This window comes from Misgurnus anguillicaudatus, chromosome 2, assembly GCF_027580225.2.
Source record: "Misgurnus anguillicaudatus chromosome 2, ASM2758022v2, whole genome shotgun sequence".
Classification (NCBI taxonomy): domain Eukaryota; kingdom Metazoa; phylum Chordata; class Actinopteri; order Cypriniformes; family Cobitidae; genus Misgurnus; species Misgurnus anguillicaudatus.
Window position 1 is genome coordinate 21,235,806 of NC_073338.2, and position 17,767 is coordinate 21,253,572.

A 17,767-nucleotide genomic window follows, 5' to 3' on the forward strand; every position below is an offset into this window, starting at 1 on the left:
AAACCGAAGCGACAATGGTAAGAAATTAGGACAAAAAAGTTGAGTAACCAATACGTGACAGCGACACAAACAGAAAGCGTGACATGCACACGCTCAAACGCGGCAAAGCGTGACATTGTCACGCTGGTCCATGCGTGAAATAGTCACGCAATTTCGTGATACTGGGTTGAGCATTCACATAACTCGACTGGGTAATTTACTAATGCCGCAATAGCTAGCCTGCCTGGAACCGAGCATATATTAAACCACAACACTGTGTGACACTTGCATTACATGGGAACGGCCCCTACACTAATAGGTTTTTGGGTTTTTGTTTCTCGCTCCCTGTCTCATCCTTGAACCCAAGGACATTGAGACAAACAGGCCCGGTTCCGGCTGCCGTGGAGGTCAACACACCACTGATCTACTGGCCGTCCTTCAACGTGATGCCCAGCCAATGCCTGACCGACGACCACTGACAGAACCTGTTTAATCTCTTTATTCGTTTACATATATATATATCTTCCAAGGGGTTTTGTCCTCCTAGGACTTTTTTCCCTCCTGGCTAAAAAAGTCGGGAGGTTTTTCTCCTAGGGGGTTTTTCAACCCCGGGGAGTCAGCTGACATTGGCTTAACTTAGCACCCTCTTCTATATGTTACATTATTAATACGCTCGCCTGTAAAGTCTATTCATAGCCGCTGTATTTTGCTACTTATGTTGTCTGTTAATTTTTCTGTGTTTTCCCCTGCTTCTATTAATGTAAAGCTGCTTTGAAACAATTACAAATTGTGAAAAGCACTATATAGATAAAACTGAATTGAATTAACCCCTTTAGATCTGATTTTTCAGGTGTTTAATCGGTGTGCCTTCTTTTGATTGTTTGATCTGTATTTTTATTGGTTTGAACCACAAAACATGTGATGTCCATTCCAGTGGATGCAGGGTCTGAAGGGGTTAAACTCATTACACCGTAACCCCTTCTCAGTGCTGAGAAAATTCTTATTTTAAACTAAACTAACACTAGTCAAATAAAATGAATTATTTTCAAGTCACCTGTATGTTTCCTTAATTGTGATAAAAGACAACCAATCTACATGACCATGTCTGTGAAATCCAGCCTAAAGTCTCATAATCTAATTATTATTGATAATGCATTGCTATACCAACTGAGCTATAAGAACTACAGGCCAGGGGTAACATTTTTTATTAGACCTGCACATTAATGACATTAGCCTGCTTTGTCATTATATACATCTAAAGTGCATAAAAGAAAACTCTCAAAGACAAAAAATTTAGAAAACAATAAAAACAAATTTGTTATTATCATTCATAAATATTATTTGGATGTCCGTGATCTTTGGGAAGGTACAGCTTGGGATCCAGAACAGGAGCTGTTTCTCTGTCCCAGTACAACAGGCTGTTCTGTACTATGATGTTTCTTTATGTGTCGTACCAGCAGCTGGCGGTCGGCTGTGGAATACTGGCACAGGTGACAAGGAAAGGATTCTCCGGTGTGATGGCGCCGTGAGTGGAGGTCTAAGCTCTTCTTCTGGATGCTAAAGATGGAAGGCATTATCCTTAGTTACAGAAGCAGCAGGAAAACAACTTTAGGCCATCAACATCATGGCAGGTGTGTGCGCGTACCTGCTGTAAGGACAGTACTGGCAGCAGTAAGGCCTTTCTTGTGTGTGCGTCCTTGAGTGTCGCCGCAGAGAGCTTCCGTCAATGGAAGCATAAGAGCACTGGGAACACTTGTACGGCTTCTCACCTAAAAGCAAGCGGGATAGAAACATCTCATGAAATTCTTGCGCTCAAGCGGTGCGACTCCATGGTAACGCTTTAACGAGAACAATGCTCCTTGAAAAGGTTTCCAAGATGTAAAAGTAAATCTACATCTGTCTCAACTGCAGGGGATCTCTCTTCTTTCGCATATTTGCTACTTTTCTCATTGAAGTACCATGGGAAAGTCGTTCAGTGGCCCAGTCTAGATTGTCATTTATGTTTATACAAAAGAAAGGTGGTGAACATGTTTCAGAACAATGATAAATTGTTACTGCTTCGTGCTTATAGATTTGAAGGCTATTCAATACAAACAGTATACTGTACATCAAAATAGGCTAACTAAAGAGAAGCACTATGATGTGCTGAGACTGCACCTGTATGGACACGGAGGTGCTGGATAAGTGAAGCTTTAAGACGTGTGCAGTAGTGGCAGTGTGGGCACTTAAATGGCTTTTCCCCCTGATGAATGCCCATATGGCGACGCATAGTCAGCTTGGTTGAAAACTTCTTGTATAGAGACGATTACAGAAAATGGGAAGTTAACGGACATCAGATATTATAAAAGTCATAAGCAGGCACTTTCCAACAGTACAGCATTATTCTAGATATACAGGAAATGTTTCAGTTATGGCACGGATGGGATATAAAATCACCTTAAAGGGACACTGCACTTTTTTTGAAAATATGCTCATTTTCATTCTTACCGTTTTGAATCCATTCAGCTGATCTCCGGGTCTTGCGCTATAACTTTTAGCATAGCTTAGCATAATTAATTTAATCTGATTATACCATTAGCATCGCGCTTAAAAATAATGAAAGAGTTTCAATATTTCTCCCATTTAAAACTTGACTCTTCTTTAGTTACACTGAGTACTAAGACTGACGGGAAAAAAAGTTGTGATTTTCTAGGCCGATATTGCTAGGAACTATACTCTCATTTTGGCCAAATAATCAAGGACTTTGCTGCCATGATGACATGGCTGCAGCAGGCACAATGATATTACGCAGTGCCCCAAAATAGTCCTCTGCTATTGAAAGTTACCAAGGGGAAAATAGGAAATAGGAAGATTTTAAATAGGAAAATTTTATAAAAATTATAAGAATTATGTACTTATATATGTATGCTTACTGTATATTATTTATACACTCTGTAGCATAAGATTAAGGCACAAATACTGGGTTAGTTCACACAACAAAAAATTTTTTTTTGATTGATAAATTATGGTAACAGTTAATGGTATCATGTGATTTCAATATTACAGTTAACTGTGTGGTTACCATCATACATCAAAAACATCTTTTTTGTTCAACAGAATAACGAAACTCATGCAGGTATTGAAGCCTATTTCCTAAGCCAGAATAATGACATAATAATGACATTATAATGAGATACTAAGTTATTATCATGAGATACTAAGTCGTTATTATGCGATACTAAGTCTTTATAATGAGATACTAAGTCATTATAATGAGATACTAAGTTATTATTATGAGATACAAAGTTATTATTACGAGATACAAAGTCGTTATAATGAGATACTAAGTCATTATTTTGAGATACTAAGTCATTATAATGAGATACTAAGTAATTATTTTGAGATACTAAGTCGTTATTATGAAAAACTAAGTCGTTCGTTATTATGGGATACTAAGTCATTATTATGAGATACTAAGTCTTTATAATGAGATACTAAGTCATTATAATGAGATACTAAGTCATTATAATGAGATACTTAGTCATTATAATGAGATACTAAGTCGTTATTATGAGATACTAAGTTATTATTTTGAAATACTAAGTCATTATTATGGGATACTAAATCATTATTATGAGATACTAAGTCATTATTATGAGATACTTAGTCAATATTATGAGATACTAAGTCATATGAGATTAGGCATGGGCCGGTATAAGATTCTGGCGGTATGATAACCTTTAGCAAAAATACCACGGTTTCACGGTGTTACGGTTTTGCCATTGCAACACTAAAATGTGTTATTTTTTAAATGCCAGGTAAAAATAAAGCCTTTAAATTATAATATGCTTTCAAAAAATATATAATATTTTTGTAATGTATATTAAATGTAAACATCAAATCAATCACATGACTTAATGATTTAATGAATTTTGTATAAACACAGCTCATACCTTGGAGACGGTATCACAGAATATTTCAGTGGTTTTGAAACCTTGACTGTTTAAAACCTCGGTATACCTTGAAGCCGGTAATCGGCCCATGCCTATATGAGATACTAAGTCATTATTATGAGGTACTAAAGGGCCGTTCACATTATAACAATAACATTAACTATAACGATAACTATATTAGCGTCCACATTATAACGACAACTTTATGCTAATTCGCACTCGCGCAAATACTTGCCTTTAATGACATGAACTGTTATTGGATATTTCTTGTAATAAAAACTTTTGCAATTGTTTACATGTCACTGAATATGTAAATGTCCTGTTCTTGTTGCATTTACACAGCGGGTAACCAGCAGATGTCCTCAACACGCTGTGTTTCGCGAAAGTCTAAACAGTGAATCTAGTTTGTGTAATCTAAAAAGTTAATACCTTTCGGCGTAGTCAGTGTGGTAGGAAAAAAGCATTACATAGTACAGAAACTGCATCAGCGCTGGATACCTGAGGTAATTGATGTTATAGACCTCCGCATTGAGCTTTTCGACTGTCATTTGAAGTGTGTGTGCACTTGAAGTTCAAATAGATTTGATTGGCTGTCAATGGTTTAGCGTTCATCAGGTGGGGAAAAAACACTCAGAAAGATATCCCAACAATATTGTTCGTTGTATCTTTATCGTTATAGTTATGGTGTGAACTCTGCATTTGTCTTTAATATAAAACAATGTTCAAAACTATATTTTTATAGTTATAGTTATCGTAATAATGTGAACGGCCCTTTAGTCATTATAATGAGATGAAGTCATACAAAACCGGCTTTACTGATGAGATACGCATGAAAATCGCAGGCAATTTATCGCCCACCCCTACTGGAGACCCAATTATAACACATGAAAAAAGTCAGATTTTCATGATATGTCCCCTTCAATCACAGTTTCAGATGAATTTAGAGCTCAAAAGGGAATTAAATTATTTATTTACTTGTCACACAGGTTGCAGCAAAACTCTCTCCGCCTTGAAGCAGCGACTCCTACTGACGTCTTATCTATCGAGCGTCTCAAGTCCTTCTCTCCTTTATTTTTCATTTCCACTCCCACCACCCTGTTTATCACGTTCTTCTTCCTAACTTGGCACCATGACTCTGGCTTCAATTTTCTGAGGCATTCTGGGTACTTGGTGGATGTTTGCATGCTTAGATGCGGGCGTTCTCTGTATACAGACAAGGGAGATGCAGATTTTACTTAACAGAGCTTCCTTAATAAGAGATTAAAAAAGTGGGTTGGTATGTTGTATTTAATGAATGTGTATGAGATAGTTACATGCTGTGAACAATCTGCTTCTTTTGATTTGTATCTCCATGCTTGTGCTGAGTGTGAATATGCTTCAAGGTCTTCTTCCATGAGTTCTCTAGAAGACAGATAAAAGAAACTGCATAACAAGGGACAAAAGTGGCATTTTCAGGTGGCATTGGGTCGTTAATGTGTCATTATGTATACCTGTAAAATCACAGTGCAAACATTTAAATTCTCCTTGAAAGTGACACTGTTGGTGTATCTCCCACTCCTTCCCTGAATGACACCATTCCAGGCAAAGAGAACACTGTGCGAGAGGTGTCGTCTCAGATCGACAGCGATGTCTTTGATTATGCCTTTTTTCATGAGCGTCACGTGAATCAGGTCTCCTAAATGCCTTGGGGCAAACACTACATTTATGTGGCTTAGAATTTTTTCTCTTTTCATGCCCCCTCCAGTGTTGCTCCATATCAAGCCAGTCTTCTGACTCCCAGTCACAGCGTGGGCACCTGAAGCCTTGATCTCCACTGTGGCATTTCAGATGCACTTCCAGCATGCCACGACTGGATGTCACTGTCTGACAGAGGATGCAGGCCAGTCCGCCATCCTCCCCAGACATTTTTTGCAATTCACTAGCCGACAGCAGGGGCTGTCTGTCATCCATGATGTTATTTCCAGCGTCCTGCTCACCTGGGGTATGTGAAAGTCTTTTCACTGAAGTTGCAGACTGAGGAGGACATTTAGTGCTGGAGATTCGACATAGTCCAAGAGTCATCAGATGTGCTGACTGGGCCATCTCTTCATCCTGGACATCAGTGTCGATTTCACCGTTCAAACCGGTGCTAGCATCCTCCAGTTGAAACACAGGTTCCTCTTCACTGTCCTCACCATGCCTCTCCTCCTCAAAGAGTGTACTTACCTTGATAAAACAAAATCTTATCAAACTGGAATGTACAGGCATGTGGGTATACATTACTGAATCCTGGCAGGTTTATACTCACCTCGCAAGTCTGCGCCACATGCAAGTTACCATCTGAGTTTGATCCCAGGCTGATGTCACATGACCGCGGGCTGATGTTCTGAAACATACCATACATCGGAAGAAGGAAAGACATGCGATCCATGTCCAATTGATCCTCGTTGTTTTTTGAGACGGAATGAAGGTCGCTCTCCAAGTCATAGGGAGAGTTATTGTGGTCGACCTCATCGTCAACCCTCATTTCTACATTCAAACTCTCATCATCATCTTTTTCCAGACATGGGAGATGGGGACATGGAGAACTTGGGTCATGTCTTTCCATAACATGATGGCTGATCCTGGCTTTTTGGCTGCTGGTAAACTGGCAGATTCTACATCTGTAAACTTCGACCAAGAAAGCTTCCACCAAAGCGGAAACGTGGGCTTCAATTCCCTCTGCTGAGCTGCAGTAAAGGCTGGAGGTGACGCTCTCTTCTGCAAGTCGAAGGATTACAGGCTGGACATCTTGATATGCATCTTTTAACCTGCCCATTCTTGGAAATAACAGAAAAGGGAAGTAGATCAGTGATTAGACAATCCTGGATACAATCGGATATTTAGTGAATACCAGAGTTAATGCATTTGGCCTAAAATTAAACAATAATGTAGTTTAACTGAGCATAACAGCACACTTCACTCTGTAGGAATAATAATAAAGTTCTAGACATTGTGGTACAGCAATAAGTATACATGTAACACAAAGTTCGTAATGGTTAGCCATAGTAAATTAACTATTTGTATATTAACTCATGACATTTTCATAATGCAACGTTAAAAAACATCAGTGTGTTAAACTATGCGCGTACCTAAATTACACACACTTTGCGTTGTCTTTACGTTTTATGGCTGTGTCTATGGACGTCAACGCGCGGTTTAGGGACCACAGCATTGTTACAGTCCACACAGTTAGCGTAAAATGTACATTTCCTTCGCATAGACGTAGATAAACGCGGATCTGAATTTCCAAATCATGATTTATAATGTTTTAACACGGAGTGTGTTGTGAAAATACCTAATAGTTGAAATTTACGAAACAGCTAATCCCGAATACTGACGGTTCCTTGCCCTCTTGTTCCTTGCGCTTCTGTGTTGACACATTTTGCGCATGCGTGGAGCTTTAAAATCAACCAAAGAATTAAATGGATCTGAAGTGAGTCGATTCCATGCTTTATTCAATTCACGTAAAATATCTGCTGATTTTAAATCGTGACGCGTTTGTGGTTAACCGTCGGCATACACGTTATGAGGGGTACAGCGAATTTAAAGATAGGAAACTTTAATTAGTTAACCATATGTTTGACCATTAGATTCACTTAAGTCCGAACTGTATGATTCAAATGATCCGACTCCAAATCAACTCTTTAGGACTACCAACCGAACCGACTCAACAGGATTAATCAAAATGGCGAACATGGACGCATTGGCCAAAACAATCGAAAAGGATTACACGTAAGCGATATTTTTACGTATTTTATGTCGAATATTTGTGTATTTTGATAAATACAAAACTATATTTCTTTGTGTATTGTGTTTTGTGACTACGTTACTGGTTTAATAAGCGGTTTACATCGATACCAGTGGAGACTCAACGTAAGCCGTTTTGTAAATACTTCAAATAAACAAACCAACTTTAAGTTTAAATACATTGTGATGGTAACGTTTATCTTCAGTCAACCTAACAAACTAAATCATCATTGTTAAGGTGGTTTAAAACAGTAAATATAACGTTATGTATTACATACTGCTGTTTTATGCATGCCACGTATAATGTGGAGAGCTCTGACAGTGTGGATGAAAATGAATATGCACGTGGTCCAGATGGAGCTGGAAAAGCAGAGAACTCGGACTTTGCCACAGTGGAAAGACACAAGAGAAGAAAACACAAACATCGAAGTAAACACAGAAAACATAAACATCCATCACCAGATGACAGGGATCACAAACACAAGCACAAACATAAGCGAAAACACAGAGACTCATTCAGGAACGATAGAGACTTTTCCACAAGCTACGATAGTGGAATCATCTCTCCAAAGAGATCCAGACTCGATGATCTGGCCGCTTTAGAGGATCTAGAGAAACAAAGGGCTATGATTCAAGCAGAACTTGATAATGAATTGATGGAAGGTGCTGTGCAATCCGGTATGGGATTGATTTTGCAGGGTTATAACTCGGACTCAGATAATGAGATCAAGGACTCTGTGCAGAACTGTGAGCAGGATCTCAATGAGCATGTCATTTCCAAGGAACGTGGAGACCATCAGATAACAAGGGATCCCGTAAGATCTCGACAAGATCTCTCAGATGAACCTAAAGTTGTTTTCTGGCGAGAAGATAGAACAACGTCTGGTGAGATGGCAGTCCAGGATCAAAAGTCTGAAAAACAAACTGGGTTAGATATTTGGGGTCCCAGCCAATCGAGGGAGAGAAGACGATCCCGGAGCATCGAGAGATCCAAAGATGGAGGTCAAAGGAGAAGGTCATCAAAGCCGGACACAGAGATGGAGCGAAAAACAACCAATGCTAAAAGACTCCCTTCGCCATCCACTGCACAGCAAAATGTTGAACACCAAAACCCCAAATCCTCAGAGAGGAGGAGCAAATCAAGATCTAAAGAAAGAAACACAAACTCGGCAGAAGTTGACACTGAGAGAGAAAAGAAACCGGTTAAAACACCCTCAAAAGAAAATTCATCTGGAAAAGAAAACCGATCGCCTAGCAGAAAGCAAGTTTCAGAACAGCACAGCCCCGGGGTGCATGCAAAGGGCCGCCGTTCCCCTGAACAAAGCACAGACAGAGCATCCAGACAAGACAGATCTTCATATCCCAACAGATCCCCTTCCAGGAGAGGTCGATCTCGATCGGCAGAAAGGAAACGGAGAGAAGCTGACCGTCCAAGACTTTCCAATGACAGGTTCGAGCTCTATTATTTCAGGTCTTTGATAGAAAAAGTTGCCTCTGCTTTGCAACTTGGCTATATAGAGCAGAGGTGGGCAAACTATGGTCCGGGGCCAAATCCGTTCAACATGTGAAACAGTTTAGAAATGAAATCCATATTATTGCATTTAAGTTAGGATTTTGGTCCAGAATTACTAATTTGATGTAATACAATCAAAGTCCAGTAGATGTCATGAGTCTGCTGTGCGGTAAATTGACAGCTTCTCTTTTGAGGTAAACCTCTGAAACAGAAAGGTAAACTCTAAATGTCGCATGTTAAACACAGAAAAGACAGCAAAACACTTAACCACCAACAGACACAAGGCAGAATGTGTGATTTGCCAAAAACTATTGCGACTTTAAAAGACTTCAACATGCTTCGGATGATATGTAATAATTAACTATGAAGCCATGCACTTGAGAGATTTTGCCCTTACAAAAAAAGAACCATGATTTTAATATATTAAGCATAGTTTTATGTGTTTTATCTCACCACAATAACCATGGTATCTGTAAACTTTGGTAATACAAAAGGTTATTATTTGCTAACAACATGGTTACTACATAAAACCACAATTAATTTTCCTAAGGGTGATGATCGTAAATAGTGATGGGACGGTATGAAAATTTCATATCATGATTATAGTGGCCAAAGTTATCACGGTTATCAATATTATCATGGTTTTGTTCAAATGAGATGGAAATGCAAAAAGAACGGATACACACACTGAAAACATTTTTTAAAAGTTTTATTTTTGAAAATCACAATTTAATATTTCATGTCCCTGAAATTATTTCTGTGGTAAAAAAATAGATCTGTCTAATTGTTTATTGTGAATGAATACAAAACATTATCCCTTAAATGCCGCCTTGTGTAAAAAACTATGTTGCATGTGTTTGCATGCGTCAAACTGATTCTGGTTGGACAGGATTTACCGTGAATTTTCAAAATCACGGTAATCAAACACGGTTGTAATGATAATTAAATTTTAAACGATAATACTAATCGTCAGGGCATTTTGTTTTTATCGTAGTTAATCGTAAAACCAGTAATCGTCCCATCCCTAAAAAAATATGGTTCACAATAGATATGAAATGAGCATTATGTATTACTCGGATTACTTAGCAAAGTAATTATTAAGTGTTAATTTGGAATAAATAAAAATGCTTAAAGGGATAATTTTCCCACCCTTATGTTGTTCTAAAACTGTGAATTATTAGTATTTTATTTTTTTTATAAACACAAAGGATATTTTGATAAATGGTGGTAAGCACACAGCTGATTGTAACCATTGACTTCCATAGTAGGAAAAACAAATACGATGTAATAACACCAACTTTGTGCTTACCTCCATTTATCAAAACATCTTCTTCATCATTTATCTATCATAATACTTCCATAATATTTGTTTTCCTACTATGGAAGTCAATGGTTACAATCAGCTGTGTGCTTACCATCAAAATATCTTCTTTTGTGTTCACCGGATTCATACAGGTTTAGAACAACATGAATATGAGAAAATAATGACAGAATTTTCATTTTTTTTCTATCCCTTTAATTTGTCATTCACATGGTATGCAGTCCTTCACCTTTATTTCAAAACCTCCTCAAGTCAAAAAAAGTTAACCCACCTCTGATGAAGAGAAAGTATTTTTTAATAATTGATAATAAAAGCACTAAGCAATTGTTCTGGTTAAGGTTTCCTAAAGCCACTCTTTCTTTTCCCCACTTTAACAGAATGCGGTCTCGTGATGAGGCAGGAGGCCGAAGAGAGGAAAGCCCATCTCTGAGCTCCAGGCGGAGATTAAACCATTCGCCTCTCAGACGTAGGTCCCGTTCTCCCAGGAGACGCACCAGCAGGTCTCCTATCAGACACAGGTGATGCTTTTGTTGCAGAAAAAAACAATACATGTGCTTAACTTAGATACATATAGATGTACATATACATATAGTTTTCTCCCTAAACCTCAAAAGAATGATTTGCAATTGAGGGCATTGCAACGGCATTTAAATTACATTTACTCTCGCACAGATCCAGGGAGTGGGACAGGGCGGATCACAGACAGCAGTTACGTTCTGGATCACAAGAACGGCGGAGGAGACGAAACAAGGAAAGAGAAGACATGTTTAAGGGAAGTCTGTCTGAAGGCATGAAGGCCGAGCAGGAAGACTCGGATGATGAAGTGTGAGTATTTAGGATAATGTTTCGTGTTGATGTTGTTTAGCCTATTGGAATCAAATAACGATCTGTTTTCAGACTGGAAGACTATGATATTGATGAAGAGGATGAGGAGGCTTTGATAGAGCAAAGGAGACTTCAGCGATTGGCTATTGTGCAGGTCAGAATATATTTTTTATCACTGTTTTGGGTCCGTTTTGCTTTAAAAAAACTGTATGTAATATGTCCCCGTGTTTGTGCTGTATAGAAATACAAGTCGGTGAATGAAGACAGTAACATGTCAGGGCTCTCAGAGCATGGCAGTCCTCAGAGTAGCAGACAGAGCCGATCTCCTTCCCCGGATGACATCCTCGAGCGCGTGGCTGCTGATGTTAAAGCCTACGAGCAAGAGAACCTGGACACGTTTGAGGACAATATGAAGGCCAAGCATAACCTTCTCTCTCAAGAAAAGGATGGTATGTTATCTGCGAAATAACATTGTAAATTGTAAATAATATCTCTATAACACTCCATGCAGATAGGTGTCAGTATAAAATTCAGGACCAAACCAGTTGTTTAGGTGGATTCTTGTTGCAGTTAGGTGTCTGCTTTGTGCCTGGCAGGCTGACAAGGACCTGACCCGCCCCTAATCCTGACCTTATCGCGTGTAAGGAGAATCTGCCTGTCAGGCACAACCTGGGCATCTTTGTGAAACATGACACACGTGTGAGGTAATGCAAAAGGGGTCTGATATGTTATCAGTCTACATTTTTCATTGTTTCTTCTTCAGGTGCTAATCTGAAAAAGCCACAAGCCCCTGATATGTTCACGGAGTCGGATGACATGTTCACTGCGCACTTTGACGTGAGTAGCTTGGAAAGTTCTTGCTGTCCGTTGCATACGCGAATGGCTTTACAAGCACAAGAATTTGAATTTGACCATGTAAGAGGATCTGAACAGGTAGAGTTGCATAGTCCTATGCAAGCTGTTGTTTCTTTATTGGAAACTCAAAGCTTTAACCGAGTGGGTAATCTGACTCTGTCTGTGGTGCTTACTGGATCTTGAGGCCCTTCAGACTTTAAAGAAGCGTTTATGGTTTCAGTCACTGAGTTTATTCATCAGCACATTTTTATTCAACTGTCTGAATTTTGTTGTGATAACATTGCAAAAATGTGCATGGTTTGTGTTGTAATCACCCTGCAGAGTGCCAGGTTACGGTCAGCAGGCGTTGGCAAGGACTTTAAGGAGAACCCAAGTCTCAAAGATAACTGGACGGATGCAGAGGGCTATTACCGTAAGATGATACTGCATTTATATCTGCATTTGGACTACTTTAAAAGGAGGTCTCTTCAGATTCTTATCATTTGTTCAGGTGTGAACATTGGCGAGGTGTTGGACAAGCGGTACGGAGTATACGGCTACACAGGACAAGGTGTCTTCAGCAACGTGATCCGAGCCAGAGACTTGGCCCGAGCCAATCAGGAAGTGGCAGTAAAAATAATACGAAACAATGAGATGATGTAAGCCACTTCAAAATCCTAAACACCGCCAGTTAGAGCCATGTGTTGATTACTTGGGGTTCATTTACACTGATACGACAAACGCCACCAAACACTGACATTCGAGTTAAGGGGCGGTCACACTAGACTTTTCGTTTCATTGACTTCCATTCATACTCGTGCGCCAGACCGGAAACACAAGCTCGTGTGACGATAATTAACAGGTCGCTGTGTAGCAAAGTTCATGTCTGGTGAACTCTGACCTGCAAATTCGTATCATGTGAATGGACGAAGCCAAAGATCATATTGACAAACTGCTCCCCGCCCAGTCCCCGCAGACAAATATTTCCATTCTCAAAGTTTAGTGTGACCGTGACTTTAGTTGGCGTTTGTTGGTGTTCGTTAGATCGGTGTGAATTAGCCTTTATCAAAACCAAACTATACGGTTTTGGTTGTGTGTGCAACCGAGCATTTCTTGTTTTTCTTTTCATAATAACATGTGGATATGAAAATGTTTTGTCTTGCAGGCAAAAAACGGGCCTTAAAGAGCTGGAGTTTCTCAGGAAACTGAATGATGCAGATGCAGATGATAAGTTTCATTGTTTGAGGCTCTATAGACACTTTTACCACAAGCAACATCTGTGTCTGGTGTTCGAACCTCTCAGGTATATTGCAGTCAACAAATTTTGATGCATACTATATATTAATCTCATGACATATATGCATGGTGTGATTTTGTGGAAAAATCTGATTTTTTTCAAGTATTTTGAAATATTTATGAAGAAAAATTTTGAACCACAGGCTTTTTTTATTGATTATTTAGGGTATTAAGATATTTCTTGTAACTGTTGAAATAAAATATTTATAAAAATTTAACCAGTCCTACTCACACCTACCCTAAGCAAGATTCAAACCCCTCTGGGGTGCATTTCCCAAAAGCATCTTTTTTTTTGAAAAAAAAAAACTTTTGGCGTAGCTTAGCACGATCCATTGAATCTGATTAGACCATTAGCATCACGCAACCAAAGAGTTATGATATTTTTCCTATTTAAAACTTGACTCTTCTGTAGTTACATTGTGTACTAAGACCGATGGAAAATTAAAAGAATTTGATATTAATGTCCCCTGCTACTGAAACTTACTAAGGGGACTATTTTCAGGTGCTGCGTAATATCATTGCGCCTCCTGCAGCCATGTTACGGCAGCAAAGTCCTTGATTATTATGCCAGAATGAGAGTATAGTTTCTAGCCATATCACAACTTTTAATTTTCTGTCGGTCTTAGTAAACAATGTAAACTCTTTGGTTATTTTAAGTGCGATGCTAATGGTCTAATCAGATTCAATGGATTATGCTAAGCTATGCTAAAAGTGGTACCGGGGAGGAGCTGGAAAATGAGCATATTTTCAAAAAAAGTGTCCCTTTAAACTAACTATGGTCGTTGTTACCATTGAACTCAATTGGTAAAGACAGAACTCGCGACCATAGTTGCTTTCGGGAAACGCACCCCTGGTCTGGCATGAGAGTCGGTTGCTCTAACGTCTGCCGTAGATAAAAAATACATCAAAGGTAGGGTTATAAAGACCAGAGGGGGGATAATCGCCCCCAGCAAATCACCCCTGCATATATGTATAATCTGTTTCGGGTTATATATTATGAATGTATTTTTTTCTGGCTTTAGCATGAACCTGCGGGAGGTGTTAAGGAAGTACGGCAAGGACGTGGGACTTCACATCAAGGCCGTGCGCTCTTACAGCCAGCAGCTTTTCTTGGCCCTCAAACTCCTGAAGCGATGCAACATACTGCATGCTGACATCAAACCCGACAACATCCTGGTCAGTCTCATCTGATCTACGCAAGTGCTCTTCCCTATAAGCATCAGTTTGTGGGTGGATCTATCTATCTTCTAAAAGAAATCTTTCATTTTTCCTTTAAGGTGAACGAGTCCAAGACCATTCTGAAACTATGTGACTTTGGCTCAGCATCACACGTTGCTGATAATGACATAACACCGTATCTGGTCAGCCGCTTTTACAGGGCACCTGAGATCAGTAAGTCTTTAAATTACACTTGTTAAAGGGACACTCCACTTTTTTTGATTTTCTAGCCATATCTGCCTAGAAAATCACAACTTTTAGTTTTCCGTCGGTCTTAGTACACGATGTAACTACAGAAGAGTCAAGTTTTAAATATGAAAAATATCAAAACTCTTTGGGTTTTTTTGAGCATGATGCTAATGGTCTAATCAGATTCAATGGATGTTGCTAAGCTATGCTAAAAGTGGTACCGCCGGACCCGGAGATCAGCTGAGTGGATTCTAAAATGGTAAAAATCTAATGTTAAACTCTAGGGGAGCTGGAAAATGAATATATGTTCAGTGTCCCTTTAAACCAACAGTACAAGTATTGACAATAAATGTTGTAGTGTGGGATGTTGAGATTTTAGCTTTCATTAGGGATATGATCTGTATTATAGAGTTGATAATGGTTTCTCTTTTTTCATATGTAGTCATCGGAAAGTCATACGATTATGGAATTGATATGTGGTCTGTGGGCTGCACTCTCTACGAGCTATACACAGGAAAAATCCTTTTCCCCGGAAAGACCAATAATCACATGCTAAAGCTTGCCATGGACCTAAAAGGGAAATTACCTAATAAAGTAAGAATTTGATTTTCAGTGCATTCGATTTTAAACATTAAAACAGCATACTAAATATAATTTGTATTCACAGATGATCAGGAAAGGTATGTGCAAGGACCAGCACTTTGACCAAAACTTGAACTTTTTGTACACAGAGGTTGATAAGGTCACTGAGAGGGTAAGCATTATGTTTTCCATTCATTGCAACTGTTTTTGGTTATTAAATAATCTGTTACCCTTTACCCTAATGGATTTCCCAATACCCTTTCCTTTCTTTCCACATCCGTTGTTTCTCAACAGGAAAAGGTCACAGTCATGAGCACCATTAACCCCACTAAGGACCTGCTGAAGGACATGGTGGGTCGCCAGGCACTGCCAGAGGACCAACGAAAGAAGGTCATTCAGCTCAAAGAGCTGTTGGACCAGATCCTAATGCTGGACCCGGCCAAGCGGATCACCATCAACCAGGCATTACAGCACTCATTCATCCAAGAGAGGATATTGTAAACATACGTCAGAGGGACTGCCAGCACGTGATGGTTTATATCTGTTATGTATCATCAGATATCATGAGTTACTGTATGACTCGGTCAACAAAAGACACCTGAATGTTTTACCGGCTGTAGTTGCGTTTGATAAAATTTGTAGTATTTTTCAGAAAAGGACACTCTTCAAGTTTTAATTTATTTTATAGATATACCCTACGAGATACCATAAAAGCTGTAAACAGAAAATATATTCTATATTGTTCAGATTGCATGCAAATACACACTTGCAGGGAACAGCAGTTAAAATGTTAATTACCTTTAATATTACGGTGAAGGTTCAGAATGTAAGCGTGCTAGGTTTCATATATTAGTCACTGTCGACCAAATGTCACCAAGGACTTGTACAGTTGAGAGTATTAGGCCAGCATAAATGCTGTCTATATCCACCCTCCCTCAGGTGTGAGAAGGTAACCTGGCGCGCAGGTCCACGTCATACCCTTGCCACAGGTGTGTTTCTGCTGAACCTGAGGTCTTGGGTCCTGCTTGACCTGGTCTGCAGGGAAAAGCTCCTCTGTAAAGGCAGGTTGTGCATCTTTATGAGTACACTGAAGGTAAGCTTACCCCTCCGAACCAATCGGCTTAAATTTACATAAAGGTCATTGGATAAATTGACATGCATTGAAACTCTTTGTCACCCTGTGTGCAGAGACAAATCAGACTCCCTTGGGCAAACCGGTTATGGTTGACATTAAGGGTAAGGGTGAAGGAAAATCCAAATATTGGTCAAGCACCTTCAGTGTACTGCATCTGCTAGACATACTACTCCTTTTTTTTTTTAACATTGTGTTTTCAAACGTAGGCGTCATAGTTGGGGTTTTTTGTAATGCCTATTGAGTGAACATGCATGAGAATATGTAATATGTATGGCTTTCCAATGCACTACTGTACAAACCCTGCGGTGTTACGCTTTACAAAATAGGTAACTTGGATGTTTTTTGTAATTGTTCTTATGTTTGTGATCATGTTGTCTTTTGATACAGGGGTTGTCCTGCTCCGATCTATGAATCTGCTTGTTTTAAGCGGTAATTTGCTTCTTTACTTCATAATTTTGTTTCATATTTCAAAAACATACACGACAGAGCTTATGCTGGAAGAATTGCCTGTTTTGCAATGTCCGTCCTATACAATAAAATATACAATAAAGATGTTCTGTGGTGGAAAACAAGGAGATATCCAGAAAATCTGATTTTAGACCTTTTCACAAGTTGTGTGTTTTTTATACATTATATGCAAGTTATTCGTAATGATACTGCGTCTTATGACGGGTGACTTTATCAACACTAACTGCTGTTTGTGCTGTTTTTCCCATTGTTCTTTGTGTTCGAGTATAATCTCTGGCCAATGGAGACACAGCCTCCTGCCTGCCTCCGCTTTCAAAGGAACAAGACATCTTCAAGGCTCTTTATCCAGGTCACTCCTAAAGGCATGTTTAGCTCTAACACAAAGCTGATGCTCTGATTTAAAAGATAACAGCCAGATAGCTAAGTAGTTATGTTTGATATAGTTTTTATGATTTGGTTTGCTAGTTTTAGTCCAGTTTGTCTGGTCAGATTTCACACACAAACTCTCTGTACATCTTCATAAAAACCACACATCGTTGATTTTGTCCTTTGGAATGACCCACATAGGTTTATTGCGGGAAAGCTGTGTTTTCAACACAAAAATTTCCCCAGAATGTTTGAAGAAAGTGCTGTACCAAGATACTGGTGTATTTATTCTCTGTATTTTAGGTGCTGTCCATTAGAGAAGATTCTTTAAGGAAATCCCT

At 39.1% G+C, this 17,767-nt stretch overlaps 2 protein-coding genes across 3 annotated transcripts; one reads left to right on the forward strand and one right to left on the reverse strand.

The window, feature by feature from the left end:
- Nucleotides 1-1,271: 1,271 nt before the first annotated feature.
- LOC129442043 (uncharacterized) lies at nucleotides 1,272-7,361 on the reverse strand. Of its 2 annotated transcripts, none has more exons than XM_073874368.1 (8): nucleotides 7,228-7,361; nucleotides 6,199-6,709; nucleotides 5,402-6,116; nucleotides 5,225-5,312; nucleotides 4,886-5,114; nucleotides 2,137-2,269; nucleotides 1,625-1,748; nucleotides 1,272-1,536 (listed from the first exon to the last, which is right to left on the reverse strand). In XM_073874368.1, exons 2-8 carry the CDS (start codon nucleotides 6,706-6,708, stop codon nucleotides 1,317-1,319), a joined length of 2,019 nt encoding a protein of 672 aa, XP_073730469.1. In that variant the 5' UTR covers nucleotide 6,709; nucleotides 7,228-7,361; the 3' UTR covers nucleotides 1,272-1,316. The 2 variants fall into 2 exon arrangements, with proteins under 2 accessions (XP_073730469.1, XP_073730470.1); XM_073874369.1 differs by lacking the exon at nucleotides 7,228-7,361 and adding an exon at nucleotides 7,022-7,181.
- A 578-nt stretch (nucleotides 7,362-7,939) lies between these two features.
- Nucleotides 7,940-17,185, forward strand: prpf4ba (pre-mRNA processing factor 4Ba). The gene is made up of 14 exons (XM_073874365.1): nucleotides 7,940-9,129; nucleotides 10,891-11,031; nucleotides 11,186-11,338; nucleotides 11,411-11,492; nucleotides 11,580-11,787; nucleotides 12,102-12,175; nucleotides 12,515-12,605; nucleotides 12,684-12,831; nucleotides 13,338-13,475; nucleotides 14,491-14,644; nucleotides 14,746-14,860; nucleotides 15,318-15,469; nucleotides 15,543-15,629; nucleotides 15,752-17,185. The coding sequence occupies exons 1-14, from the start codon at nucleotides 7,967-7,969 to the stop codon at nucleotides 15,956-15,958; spliced, it is 2,913 nt and encodes a 970-aa protein (XP_073730466.1). The 5' UTR covers nucleotides 7,940-7,966; the 3' UTR covers nucleotides 15,959-17,185.
- The last annotated feature ends 582 nt before the right edge of the window (nucleotides 17,186-17,767 follow it).

Coding starts and splice junctions, on each gene's coding strand:
- LOC129442043 (XM_073874368.1), bottom strand. CDS start 6,708: ATGGGCAGGTTAAAAGATGCATATCAAGATGTCCAGCCTGTAATCCTT. Junction 5,313..5,401: donor TTTGCACTGTGATTTTACAG/GTATACATAATG, acceptor TCTGTCTTCTAG/AGAACTCATGGAAGAAGACC. Junction 5,115..5,224: donor AAGCAGATTGTTCACAGCAT/GTAACTATCTCA, acceptor GTCTGTATACAG/AGAACGCCCGCATCTAAGCA.
- prpf4ba (XM_073874365.1), top strand. CDS start 7,967: ATGCATGCCACGTATAATGTGGAGAGCTCTGACAGTGTGGATGAAAAT. Junction 11,032..11,185: donor AGGTCTCCTATCAGACACAG/GTGATGCTTTTG, acceptor ACTCTCGCACAG/ATCCAGGGAGTGGGACAGGG. Junction 11,339..11,410: donor GAAGACTCGGATGATGAAGT/GTGAGTATTTAG, acceptor ATCTGTTTTCAG/ACTGGAAGACTATGATATTG.